The following is a 14,781-nucleotide window of genomic DNA, read 5'->3' as shown; positions in this document are numbered from 1 at the left end:
TTGTTAATCTTTCATTTTAGATTTGTTTTTCATCCTTAACATTTGAAACCAATTGATTAGTTGTTTAGCTAATTCACTTTGAGATATTTCTAGTGTTTATTCCAGTCCCTGTGGATACGATAATCTTTTATATTACTTGCGACATTTCCGTACACTTGCGGAACGTAACAACCTTAAAGTGTGGAGGTGCCTTGCAAAGGTACTAGTACCTGAACACAGAAGGAAAAAACTTAGTCCAAAGACCGTAGATGGTATCTTCTTGGGTTATGCTCAAAATAGTATTGCATATAGGTTTCTGATTATTAAATCTGAAATTTCTGGAATAGATGCAAATACTATTGTAGAACTTCGTGATGCTACATTTTTTGAGGATATATTTCCTATGAAGACGAGAACACCTCAGTCTATATCTAGTATTCCTATTAGAGATATGCATGCTTTCGTAGAGGCCCCATTATCCATAGAAGGTACACCTTCCTCAAGTCACTCTAGACTAGATGAATCTAGTGAGCATACAGAACTGACAAGGAGCAAGAGGCAACGTATGTCTATGGATTTAGGTCAGAACTTTATCACCTATAATATAGAAGGTGACCCTGTGACATATAGAGATGCTATGGCTTCTCCTGAAGCTAAGCACTGGAAAGAGGCCATTAAAAGTGAAATGGACTCTATTATCTCTAATGCCACTTGGGAGTTGGTAGATTTACTTCTTGGGTGTACCACTATAGGATATAAATGGGTGTTTAAGAAAAAACTAAAACCTGATGGGTTAGTAGATAAATTCAAAGCCCGCCTAGTTGCTAAGGGATTCAAACAGAAATAAGGGATTTATTATTTTGACACTTATTCTCCTGTTACCAGAATTACTACAATCCGAGTGTTAATAGCACTGACATCCATATATCATCTTGAGGTCCATCAAATGGATGTCAAAACGACATTCCTAAATGGAGATCTTGAAGAACAGATATATATGGATCAGCCTGAGGGACATGTAGTTTCTGGAAATGAGAATAAAGTCTGTAGGTTAGTCAAATCTCTTTATGGTTTGAAGCAAGCCCCAAAGTAGTGGTATGAAAAATTTGATAGAGCTATGCTATCTTTGGCTTTGAAATGAATGACTCTGATAAATGTGTGTATGCTAAAATGAAAGGTGATAATTGTATTATCTTATGTTTATATGTAGATGATATTCTACTTTTTGGTTCTAACCTTTCTATTATTAATGAGACTAAGACCCTCTTATGTGGTAAGTTTGATATGAAGGATATGTGTTGTACTGACATGATTTTAGGGCTGAAGTTGACTCATTCAACTGATGGAATAGCAATTTCTCAATCACTCTATGTTGAGAGAGTATTAGAGAAATATGGTTATAGCCAAGTTAAATCTGTCGTCACACCCTATGATCCTTCAAAAACTCTCCACAAGAATAAGAGTGGTGTGACAGTATCTCAATTAAGATACTCACAAATAATAGGTAGTCTAATGTATTTAGCAAATTATTCTAGACTTGATATTTCTTTTGCTATAACGAAATTGAGCAGGTTTACCAGCTGTCCGGACAGAACGTATTGGGATGCATTAGACAGAGTACTCAGATACCTAAAAGACACTATATCCTTGGGCTTGTGGTATGGGAGATTCCCTGCAGTCCTGGAGGGATATAGTGATGCTAGTTGGATAGCTGACACTGCTGAGTGTAAAGGCGTTACTGGTTATGTCTTTACACTTGGAGGCGGTGCAGTTGCTTGGAGGTCTGTTAAACAGACGATTATAACCCATTCTACATTTGAGGCAGAATTGTGTGCTTTGGATACCACAGTAACTGAAGATGATTGGCTTAAGGGTCTTCTTTCTGAAATTTCCTTGATGATAAAGCCAATACCTTCTATTTCAGTCTATACACTGTGATAATCAAACAACAATAGCTCAGATTAGAAGCTCCAAGTATAACCAGAAATAGAAGAGACATGTACGAATAAGATTAAAGTCTATTCGTGAGCTAGTGTCTGTTGGAGTGGTGTCATTGGACTTTGTAAGTTCAAAAGACAATATTGCTGATCCACTCACTAAAGGACTTGATTCTGAGAAAATCAAGAGATCCTGTAAGGGAATGAGACTGAGGCTTATCCTGGTTTCACCTATAGAGGCAACCCAACCTATCTGATTGGAGATCCCAAGAAGTAGGTTCAATGTGGTATAAACAAGTTATAAGGGTGAACCGTAAGCATTAAATTGATTGAAATGTAATCTCATAGTTTCTTCCCTGGATAGATGCTTGACTTGTAGTAAGGATGAGCTTAGGAGCTCTTAATGAGTTCAAGGTCTTAATGACAGAATGCTTGCAGTACATCCTTGGAGAACTCACCTATGTAAGTGTAACTGTGTGGCCGCAGTGTGGGGGGTCTAGGAAACTCTCCTTAGCACTTATGAAACAAGATTCGGTGGCATGACCGTAATGCACCAACCCAGAAGGATTCAACCGTCGCCCGTGATGAGTTGTTACCAATTGATTTTCACATATAAAAGGTTTAAGATCAAGACTGAGTTCTCTTCAAACCTATGTAAATAAGATTGATGTACTTAGGTGAAAATTCAAACCGGAAGGTATTTTCACTAAAAGCTCATTGCAACCAAGCCTCAGAACATATCTTTGTTTTCGATCAAAATAATTTGAATTAGTGGGGGATTGTTGAGTTTTAATTCAAGCTATTTCTTTGCTTATTGTAATGCATAAATGTATGCATTTCATTTAGTCCCACATTGCTAAGCAAAGAAAGGTTGGAAGGCCTTATATATGGAGCCCTTCCATCCTTGCTTAGCAAAGTTAAGGGGACCTACACGCATGCGCGGGCCGAGCCCAAATCAGGTGGTTTCGAGGGGTTCGAGCCGGAAATTCATAAACCGGGCGCGACGCACGCGATCATCGCGCACAGGAGGGGAGGGGGTGCAAATCCCCCGCTTGTGGGCCTCACGATTGCAGGCGACCTGGTTTGTTTTTGCTAGTCTTTGGTTCGCTGGCAAGGCTTGGTTCTGTCCCGCCGTGAGGAAGCGATGCATGGTTTAGTTCTATCCCGCGCGAGAGGAAGCGACGCACCTGCGCGTGAGGAAGCGGAAGCAAAGAAGCGATGCACCCGCGCGTCAGAAAGCGGAAGCGACACACGCTTTGCTTTGTTCACTGCTTCAGAGTGTATAAATACACTGCCTCTGTTCCTGGTTAAACATACACTCAAGCTTTCTGCTTCCCTCTCTAGTGCACGCACTGCCTTCTTCTTCTCTTCCGAGTTTTCCCTTGTTCTGAAGCTCGGTTCCGCGATCTGAGGTTGAGTCTGAGTGCGACGTTCGTCTTGGAGTGCACCTACGGACGACGCGAGTGGTCGAATCTTGGGAGAATTTTGCCGGAGAGCCTCTGCACCGTGGGCGGCAATAAATTCTCTAAAGACAATCGGCACACCGATGTTTCAACCGGAGATACATTTTCTCGACCTCTCTTTTATTTACCTATTTACTACATGCTTGCTGTTTTGGTGCAATTTTACTACTGTTAGTGCTCTCCTATCAACAACAGATCATTGGAGTAGGAAATGGGATGTACGCAGAGCATGATGACATTCAACAAAAATTATTGGCTTAATATGAGAAAAACTTGTAAAAGGTATGTGGAAAGTTGTCGAGCAAAATTTGGGGTGTCATCATCTAAAATCATGCAAGTAGAAAATGACATTATCTTAGCAAAATGGTACCACGTAGATTGTTAGATGTCTCATGAATATGTTGGTAGATTTGATTTGTATCTTTCGATATTTCAGTTGTGTTATACCACAAATAACACTTTATCTATATATAATTTTCTTTTTCCTCCACAAAAGATTTACTTTAATTATATAGTGAAAAAAAAATCATTAGTGTGATCCGATCCTACTGATTCTCTTCAATAATCTTTGTGTATCATGATGGAGGAATAATATCGAACCTAAAATAGATTTCATAAATCTCAAAGTTCACATTGCGCATCAATTAATTCCTTAACATTAGGTATTAAACCCTAAACAAAAAAAGGAAGGCCTTCTAGCCGATTAACGAAGAGGAGGCTCTTAAAAAGGTTTAAACCAATTTGGTTAATAATTAATTTATAATCATAAATTTTCCTTGGAGGACAAGTTTAGAGGACTTGAAGTGCTGTTCATAGTTAATCATGTCACTTTCATTAGATGTTGCTTAGAAGTTGTCATCAATCTTTTATGTCAAAGAGGAATTTAGAGATTATTCATCGTGACAATAAATAGGGGCGGCAAAAGAAGGAAGACCCTGTGTCATGAAAATCAAATAGCTTACATTTGAACATGATTTTTTTTTCCTACTTAAAATTTGTGGGATTTTTTAAGACATTGATCTAAAACTTTTGTAGTGATCACTTAAACAGCCAGAGTATCTTTTGTCTAGCAAACTAATCATATGAATTACTTTTAACGAATCTCAAACGCGGTTGCTTAATTATTTATGATACCATTGTCTGACTTTGATTCCACATCTGTAGCCATCACATGCCAATATCCTTCCAGATTTTCTGCCTCTTGCTTCTTTTTTATTCCTACAATTTTTTTTTTTTACAATCCAATCCAAGTATCTAGACACAACTAATACGGTATTCTCTTGTTTCATCCACGAGTATATCTGGAAACACAAGTGAGTTCTTCTTCAGTTTCCAATGTCTTAGATTTTTCATCTTATCAAAGAAAAATTTCTTAAGGTCCGTCTACTGCCTTTTGATTCCTAAAGAGAGTAGATTCGCGACACCCATGAATATGAAAAGAGATAAATATAGATACAGCGAGATAAACGGCCATGTCATCAGGAAGAGCCTTTTGATTCCTACATATTCTATCTGTGTTAGGTGGTTGACTTAAAGTCAAGTCGCCAAATTAAAGGAAGCGTAATTTGAGGGTTCCGTCATGTGCCAAGTTCTATATATATCAGGCTAAACCCCGACGGACGTTGAGTTATTGAATTGTGTTCATGTCGACAAACTCCCTGGAAATTGTGTTCCGTAATGGTAGCTCCACGAAGCAGGCCGTGCCTCTCATTGATTCTCACGAGGAGATTCAGGTCCCTAGCTAGCTATTTTCTTTAATTTTTTTCCTTTAATTTGTTTGCCAATGATCAATTAATACGATCGATCGATCGATACTGTAAATTACCCATGCTCACAGAGCGTAGCGATCGTGTTGGGGTGGACGACGGTGGTGGTGAGCAAGCGTGGTTCGTCGCTGGAAGTTCTCCTGGACGATCAGCATCCTCCGCGGGTTGCATCGGCACCAGGCGATACGAACTGTACTGAGGACGACGCAGTCGAGATCAACGTAGTGGCGGCGGCCGACAATGAGGTGGAGCAAGGCACTGATCGAGACCCGCCACGATCGTCGACCTCGGCGATCACCGAGCAGTACACGAGGGAGGCGCGGGGGCTGCTCATGGTCCTGGCGACCTTGTTCTTGCAAATGGCGTACCAAGCGGCCGCCAATCCCCCCGGCGGTTTCTGGCAGGACGATCTGAGTAGTGCCACGCAGCAGCTGGCCGGCGGCGGATCCTCGGTGGCGGCGGTCCCGCACCGCGCGGGGGACCCGATCATCCGCGACAAGTTCCGGAGCTGCTACGTGGGCTTCGCGTGGCTCAACGCGCTGGCCCTCGCCTGCTCCTCCTTCCTGATACTGTTCCTGCTGGCGCAGCCTCTGTTCCGGAGCCGACAAGCGAGCCATCCTCGGTGGCCGACGCTGATCATGTACGTCAATCTGGTGCTGATTCTGGCGGCATACACGACGGGAGCAGTCACCAAGGCGGAGCTGATGATATCGCTGATTCCCATCGAGGTCGTGTCTGGCATGAGCGTGGTCATTCTGTACATATACACCGAGGGAAAGATCTTTAGCATGAAAACGTTAACTCGGATCAGAGCAGCAGAATATCTGATGGGCTGGGTCAAAAAATGAACTAACTTGATCGATAGATGTACGTACGGTATATACATTGAATATATATATATATATATATATATATATATATATAGCAGTAAATAATTAATTAATGGAGATGAATTAAATAAGAACAGATCTAGCGTGCAGTAGGCTTTATTTAATTCATGATTTGCCATGGTCAACTAATGCATATATGCATGTGACATATATAAGAAAAACTCGCCTTAATTCTCCACTTCAAAGTTCCTTAGTGCTGGCCCGATGGTCAAGTAGTGCTTGATTGTGTGGAATCTTCCTAAGAGGAGGGACGCGGTCTTGACAAATTAAGCAAAGAGATCGATGGAGGCCTAGCAGAAAGTACTGAACATGCAGGAGCATAGAGAGAAGGTCGATCGATTGCCTGCATGCGAAGAAATTAATGCATGCCTGTGTGAAAGGCGGCTGGTGGCTTATAATGAAGTTGATGTTCCATGAAGTGACAAATCTGGGAAAGAAGCATGCAGAAGGTGCTCGGAGGTTTCACTCTTGAAATAAGAGAGATTGCAGCTCGCTTTCTAGAAGCAGAAAACCCTTCAGACATTTTGTTCTGTTCGAGTAGGTCTTCGCATGGAGAAAGAAGAACAAAAGAAAGCCACACATTATCTGGCTCCATGATGATGGCTTGAGTATTCCGCATGCATGCTAGTCCTGTTGTCGTGCAAGTAGGCATTGCATGAGGAGGAGAAACAACCACAAGTGTAGCCAGCCAAATACTTTATTATTATTATTTATTAGGGACTCTAACATGTACAATCTGATTAGACGGTCTCACTCATATTCCGTCAATCAACTAAATATATTTTTAAAAAATTTAATTTATCAACTAAATCTATATTTCATCAGTAATACCTAATACCTATTACCGAGATTCCATCGATAATATATGAGATTATCGATGGAATCATGATTTTATCAGTAATACACGAGATTATTGACGGAATAACGATCCCATTGGTAATTTCGATTACTAGCTAGGTCAACCCTGATCCCAATTGTTGGTTATCCTAGGAAAATATACCGGTTCCACTGTACAAAAATTTTTATACAAGTGTCGAATCTTTCCTTAAATAATCTATTGTGTTCTTTAGAAGTTAAATTAGGAATCGCAGATGAAATTTAACATCATTGATTCCAAATTTAACTTATCTGTTCTTAATGGTTTAGATTTGAATCGCAAGCGGAACTTGACACTATTGATTCAAATCTACCTATGTTATTAATTTCATTAAATATTAATTTCTAAAATTGGCTTCCAGTACTGCATGGCGAGGCACATGACCTTCTTGGATATGGGACCAACCACCACCGCCTAGACAAAGCCTTTTAAGGAAAGCTAATATTTAATTTCCTTAAATAACTCTAGGTTAACCAAAAAGAACAATCGAATCACAAATTCGAAAAACAAAACAAAAGAAACACATCTTCGAAACAAATCCGAAAATCTAGAATCTAATGCTTCTTGTGTTTGGAATTCATACAAAAGAAATACAAACTAGTATGATGTAGAAATTAATTACTAATTATACCTTCCTTTGTATGCAACGACCTCTTGATCTTCTACCGTATTCCTCTTCTTATCCCGGACGTTGTGTGGGCAACGATCTACCGAGATGAGAATCAACCTAAGCCACCTTCTTCTCCAAGCATGATTCGACCACCACAAATATTCCATGAATAGATGTGGTTCGGCCACCACCACCAAGCTCCAAGGGATGCTTCATTTCTCTCCTTTTTCTCCATGCTAAAATCCGGCCATCTTCAAGCTTCATGAGATTACAAGGTCCGGCCAATGAAGAAGAAAGAAAAGGAAGAAGGAAAAATAATAGGGCCGGCCACCACCAAGGAAGAAAAGAGAGGGAGAAAAATAATAAAGTCGTTAGCCATGAAGACACCTCTACCTCCTCTTTTATATTCCTTGGTCTTGGCAAATAAGGAAATTTAATTAAAAACTTCCTTAATTCTTTTGACATGAAAAGGAAAAATTTATTAAAAACAATTTTCCTTTTCATTATTACATGGCCGGCTACTTATTTCCCCAAAACAGGCAGAGTTTTAATTAAAACAAAAATTAAAACTTCCTAATTTGTTTTCGGAAACTTATAAAAAATTTCTCCAATAATTTTTCCCTTCATGGTTGGTTATAAAAAGGAAATTTTAAAAATTAAAATCTTTCTTTTAAACATGTGGATAATTTCCAAAAAGAAAAGTTATCTCTAAAAATTAAAATATCTTTTCAATCTACAAATAAGGAAAGATATCAAATCTTTTCTTAATCTTTTGTAGAAACTTATAAAAGAGAATATTTAATTTTTAAACTCTCTTTTAAATTATGATCATGGTTAAAAAGGAAAGTTTTCTCAAAATTAAAATCTCCTTTCAATCTACAAATAAGGAAAGATTTGAAATCTTTTCTTAATCTTTTGTAGAAAGCTATAAAAGGAAAGATTTAAATTTTAAACTCTCTATTAAAACCATGATATCCACATAAGAAATAATTTTAATAAAAATCCTTTTTAATATTCTAGTGGTCGACCACCTAAGCTTGGGACCCAAGCTTTGGCCGGCCACCAACTTGGCTCATCCACTTGGTCTTGGTCGGCCCTAGCTTGGGTTCCAAGCTAGCTTGGCCGACCCCATTAGGATGGGTAAGAAGGTGGGTATGTGGTGGGTATAAATTTCTATATACAAGAGGCTACGATAGGGACCGAGAGAAGGAATTGGTTTTGGTCTCCCGATGAAATTAAGCTTCCTGTGTTCGCCCCGAACACACAACTTAACTTCATCAATAATAATTCATACCACTAAAGAATTATTATTGAACTACCGCACCAATCCCAAATTACATTTTTGGGCTCCTTCTTATTATGAGTGTGTTAGTCTCCCTGTGTTTAAGATGTCAAATGACCACTAATTAAATGAGTTACTGACAACTCACTTAATTAATATCTTAGTCCAAGAGTAGTACCACTCAACCTTATCATCATGTCGGACTAAGTCCACTTGCAGGGTTTAACATGACAATCCTTATAAGCTTCTCTTGGGGTCATTCTCAACCTAGATTACTAGGACACAGTTTCCTTCTATAATCAACAACACACACTATAAGTAATATCATTTCCCAACTTATCGGGCTTATTGATTTATCGAACTAAATCTCACCCATTGATAAATTAAAGAAATAAATATCAAATATATGTACTTGTTATTATATTAGGATTAAGAGCACACACTTCCATAATAACTGAGGTCTTTGTTCCTTTATAAAGTCAGTATAAAAGAAATGACCTCTAATGGTTCTACTCAATACACTTTAAGTGTACTAGTGTAATTATATAGTTAAGATAAATTAATACCTAATTACACTACGACCTTCCAATGGTTTGTTCCTTTCCATCTTGGTCGTGAGCTACTATTTATAATTTATAAGGTACTGATAACATGATCTTCTGTGTGTGACTCCACACACTATGTTATCTAGAATATAAATTAATTGAACAACTACATTTATCATAAATGTAGACATTTGATCAATGTGATTCTTATTTCTAGACAAATGTTTATACCAAAAGCTAGGCTTTTAGTATACACCCTAACAATCTCCCACTTATACTAAAATACTAAGCTGCCATATCTGCTGCCATACATCTGAATCCCAACCCTTCAACATGCCCATCAAAACCTCTTGCCTTAAGGGCCTTAGTGAAAGGATCTTCTAGGTTATCACTTGATGCAATCTAAGCGGCAACAACTTCTCCTCGTTATATGATTTCTCGTATTGGATAGTACTTGCGCTCTATTGTGTTTACTTGCCTTATGGACTTATGATTTCTTCGAGTTTGCTACTGCACCAAATTATTTTGGACAAACCAGAAATCATATCTAAGTCTATCTTGAAGTATCTGAGCCATACAACTTCTATGGCTACCTCAGAGGCTGCCATATACTCAGCTTCTATGGTGGAGTCCAAAAAAGCACCTATGCTTATCACTCTTCCATAGTTATGACTTCACCTCCTAAAGTAAACACAAAATCCCGAGGTCGGCTTACTATTGTCCCTATCCGATTGGATGTCAAAATCCATGCAACCCACAGGGAACAAATTATCTGCCTTGTAAGCTAGCATATAATCTCTAGTGCTTCTTAGATACTTCAATATATGCTTTACCGCAGACCAATGCCCCTGTTCAGGATTACTTTGATATCTGCTAACCATGCCCATGGTAAAACAGATATATGGTCTCGTGTATAGCATACATTAGGCTTCCGACAGCCGAAGCATAAGGAACTACCTTTTTTTCTTCTATCTCCTTTGATGTCTTCGGAGACATCCTTTTAGATAAAGCTACTCTATGCTGAAAAGGTAAGAAACCTTTCTTGGAGTTTTGCATGCTTAAAACGAGCAAGAATTATTTCGATATATGAAGCTTGGGATAAATAAAATATTCTTTTCTTGCGATCCCTTATTACTTTGATCCCAAGAATATATACATTCTCCCAAGTACTTCATATCGAATTGTTTGGACAACCATACCCTTACTTCTGACAACACTTTGATATTGTTTCCAACTACCAAAAATGTTATCTACATATAGTACAAGAAATACCACCACGTTTCTATCACACTTTTTGTATACACAAGACTTATCCGGTTACTAAATAAATCCATAGGTCTGGATTACTTTGATAAACCAGATGTTCCAAGACGTTGAAGCTTTGCTTCAGTCCACAGACTGATTGAGCTTGCACACAAGATGCTCTTTGCCCTTTGCAATGAACCCTTCTGGTTGCTTTATATGGATGTTTTTTTCAAGACTTCCATTAAGGAATGCTGTCTTGACATCCACTTGCCAAATAGATAAAAGAATCTGGATAGACTTAAGCATGACTACGAGTGAAAAAGTTTCTTTTTTCATCAAGCCTTGCTTTGAAAGTTTCCACCTTCCTGTCTATCCCACTTTTCCTATTGTAGACTTATTTTCACCCAATGGCTTTTACACCATTTGGTGATTTTATAGGCTCCCAGACTCTATTAGAATACATATATTCTAATTCTGTATTTATTGCTCTTTGCAAAAATACTTCATCTTTATCTTGGAGTGCTTCGTCATATGTTCGGAGATCAGGTTCATGTCCACTAGGGATAAAGTCCAAAGACTTTCCCAAAACATGAATCTTTTAAGTTGCCTAACAACCTTCCCACTACGACGAGACATTTTCTGCAATTGTGTATCATTTGTGATACGTGTTGCAGTTTCTTGTGATATTTTATCTTATACAATTGGTACTAGATTAGACGTGTCCTTTATTATTTCCTTAAGAACAAATTTACTCATGAGCTTGTGATTCATAGTATAGTTCTTTTATAAAATCGGGCATTGGTGCCAACAATGACCTTCCGATTTTAAGGACTAAAAACCTTTTTTCATTTTTCTAGGATAACTCACAAACTAGTGAACTCATGTCCAATATTATCAGTGTCTCTCATGTGCTAGACCACCCAAATCTGAATATGCTTCAGACTAGGCTTACGCCCAATCTGTAATTCTATGGGAGTAGAGAGTTCTGACTTAGAAAGTACTATGTTCACTTCCGTTTCCAGTGTATATCCTTAAAATGAATTTGGTAATTTTCTGAATAACTCATCATTGATCTAATTATTCCATAAGAGCCTTATACCTTCTTTCTACTACATCATTCTGTTGGGGTGTACCAGATGCAGTTAGTTGGGATTAAATTCCGACTTCTGATAAGTGACTCCAAAACTCTCCCAAGAGGTACTCGTTACTACGATTTTACCGTAGTGACTTGATACTTTTACTTTGACGTTACTCCACATCAGCCTAGTTACTCTTTGAACTAATCAAAGCACTTAGACTTGTGGAGCGTCAAGTAAATGTATCCTTATCTCGAATAGTCGTCTATAAAAGAGACAAAATATTCGAAACAACCTCTTGCCTGGATAGTCAAAGGTCTACACAAATCAGAATGAACCAATTCCAACATATCTTTGGCTCCATACCTCTTAGACTTAAAAGCTTCTTGGTTATTTTTCCTTCCAAGTAAGACTCGCAGGTTGGAAAGATTTCCACTACCAATAAACCCAAGAGTTCATTGGTTATTATCCTTTGAATCCTACTCAAGTTAATATAACCTAGTCTTAGATGCCAAAAATATGATTGGTTCATTTCTGAAGGTTACTTTCTTTTATTAATTTCTATTTATTGCATCGTGGGAGTTATTGGATTATAAATTGTCAACCAACGTACCAGAATAGATAACTTCCCTATTTTTCTTGATAACAAGTTTGTTATCAAAATAGACAGAATATCTATTCTTTAATAGCTTAGAAACCGAAATTAGATTCTTTCTAAACTTGGTACGTAAAGACAATTTCTGAAAATCCATATTTTATTCCTATCAGAAGATAAACATCTCCCACTGCAACAGCTGCTACTTTTGCAGTAGTGCCCATGCAGACGGTGTTTTCCTTTTCATATGGTTGTTGGATTTCCTGGAACCCTGCAATGAATTGCAGACATGATTAGTGATATCTGTATCTACACTCCAGGTACTGGTAGATAACACCACTAAACATGTTTCAACAACAAATGATTTAAATACACCTATATTGCTCTCAGGTCTAAGAAGACAGTCTACCTTAATGTCCAAGTCCTATTTCCAATCATTATAATTGGGACTACTAAGTCTTTTCTATAGTATAACAACTAGGGGATTTAACATTTAAAATCCTAAGAATCACAAAAATATTTGGTCAAGACCAACACTTTAAAATCCTCGTGAATTTTGTATGCCACGATAGTGTGGACGTATACAAAAAGAGATTTTGTCTATTAATTTTATTATCTCGTCATTCTAACTTCATGACAAATAAAATTAATAGTTGGTCTATCTTTGATCAAATATTTTGGTCAAAACTTTGAATTTAAAATAACATTGATTCCTCAAACAATATTATTTAAATTCACTAACACCTCAAACACTGAGAATTTTACATGCCACGATAGTGTGGACGTATACAAAATTGAACATTTGTAAGAGGAGGGTTTTACCCATTAATTATCTTGTCAATAAATCTTTATGAAAATAAAATTACCTCAAACACCATGAATTTTGTATGCCACGATAGTGTGGACGTATACAAAACCAAACATTTGTAAGAGGGGGTTTTCCCATTAATTTTATTTCCTTGTCATCCTGACAAATAAAATTACCTCATACATCGTGAATTTTGTATGCCACGATAGTGTGGACGTATACAAAAACTCGACATTTGTAAGAGGGGGTTTTAATTTTATTATCTTGTCAACATATCTTTTTGACAAATTAATAGTTAGTTTTCCTTTGGTCACACAAATAATAGCAGTGACTCCGATGGGGAGGATACTATTAGACGTGCCTAAGTGTATACCATTACTTGACACTAAGTCCATTAAAAAGATTGTGCCCCTTCCGATGGGGAAGATCACACGCTCTTAATTAATTTCCTATAGTCATCTTAAATGGAAGTTTGATCTAGTGATCCGCAAACAAACTCATCCGATATGGAGGAAGGCACTCAGAGCCAACGCGCAAGTTTGTTTACATCACTTACAAACCAGTAATGGAGACCGTGGAATTTATTAAAATAAATTCCTCTCCCACTTAGTTATTTAAAATGAGGAATTTTAAACTATCCTAGCATACATCATATGCATACACACACATCACAGTAAATAAAAGCAATAAATATGGAAATTATTTTCCAACTATTATGGCCTTTTTCTATTACTGTCCTCCATGTGCTCCAACCTTAGCTGATGCCATCTTTAGCCACCTCCATCGGGTCTAGTCGTCGCATCCATCTTGCTTCTTATTCTGCTATGCCTCTGGTGCTCCAAAAGTACCACGCATCGTAAGAATCCGATCCGCGACAAAAATATAATTTTACATATATCAATCCTATATTCCACGAGGGAATGTACATATAATGTAAATCGAAAATAAAATTCTAAAATCCTAGGGCTAATACAGCTCCTGCTGTATTAGTTACATACAATCATGCACACACAAAATATTGCCCTTGACATGTCCAAGGGCCCAATCACACACAACATCAATAAGCCATAATAGTTGGAGCCTGCAACCAAAGAGTTAGCACATCCTACTATTATCCTGCCTAAATTATGTATGACATGTGCATAACCTATTTGAATTCTAAGCACACAGAGGCAAACCCTAGCTCTGATACTAATTGTTAGTTAGTTCTAGGAAAACGTACCGGTTCCACTGTACAAAAATTTTTGTACAAGTGTCGAACCTTTCCTTAAATAACCTATTGTGTTCTTTAGAAGTTAAATTAGGAATCGCAGACGGAATTTAACATCATTGATTCCAAATTTAACTTATTTGTTCTTAATGGTTTAGATTTGAATCGCAAGCGGAACTTGACACTATTGATTCAAATCCACCTATGTTATTAATTTCATTAAATATTAATTTCCAAAATTGGCTTCCAGTACTGCATGGCGAGGTACATGACCTTCTTGGATATGGGAGCAACCACCACCGCCTAGACAAAGCCTTTTAAGGAAAGCTAATATTTAATTTCCTTAAATAACTCTAGGTTAACCAAAAAGAACAATCGAATCACAAATTCGAAAAACAAAACAAAAGAAACACATCTTCGAAACAAATCCGAAAATCTAGAATCTAATGCTTCTTGTGTTTGGAATTCATACAAAAGAAATACAAACTAGTATGATGC

General features: G+C 37.7%; 1 protein-coding gene across 1 annotated transcript; it reads left to right on the top strand.

The window, feature by feature from the left end:
* Positions 1 to 5,022: 5,022 nt before the first annotated feature.
* Positions 5,023 to 5,993, top strand: LOC121979888. The gene is made up of 2 exons (XM_042531868.1): positions 5,023 to 5,112; positions 5,217 to 5,993. The coding sequence occupies exons 1-2, from the start codon at positions 5,023 to 5,025 to the stop codon at positions 5,991 to 5,993; spliced, it is 867 nt and encodes a 288-aa protein (XP_042387802.1).
* Positions 5,994 to 14,781: the final 8,788 nt, after the last annotated feature.

Source organism: Zingiber officinale, chromosome 5A (assembly GCF_018446385.1).
Source record: "Zingiber officinale cultivar Zhangliang chromosome 5A, Zo_v1.1, whole genome shotgun sequence".
NCBI classification, from domain to species: domain Eukaryota; kingdom Viridiplantae; phylum Streptophyta; class Magnoliopsida; order Zingiberales; family Zingiberaceae; genus Zingiber; species Zingiber officinale.
This window is presented reverse-complemented; position numbering and strand designations above follow the sequence as displayed.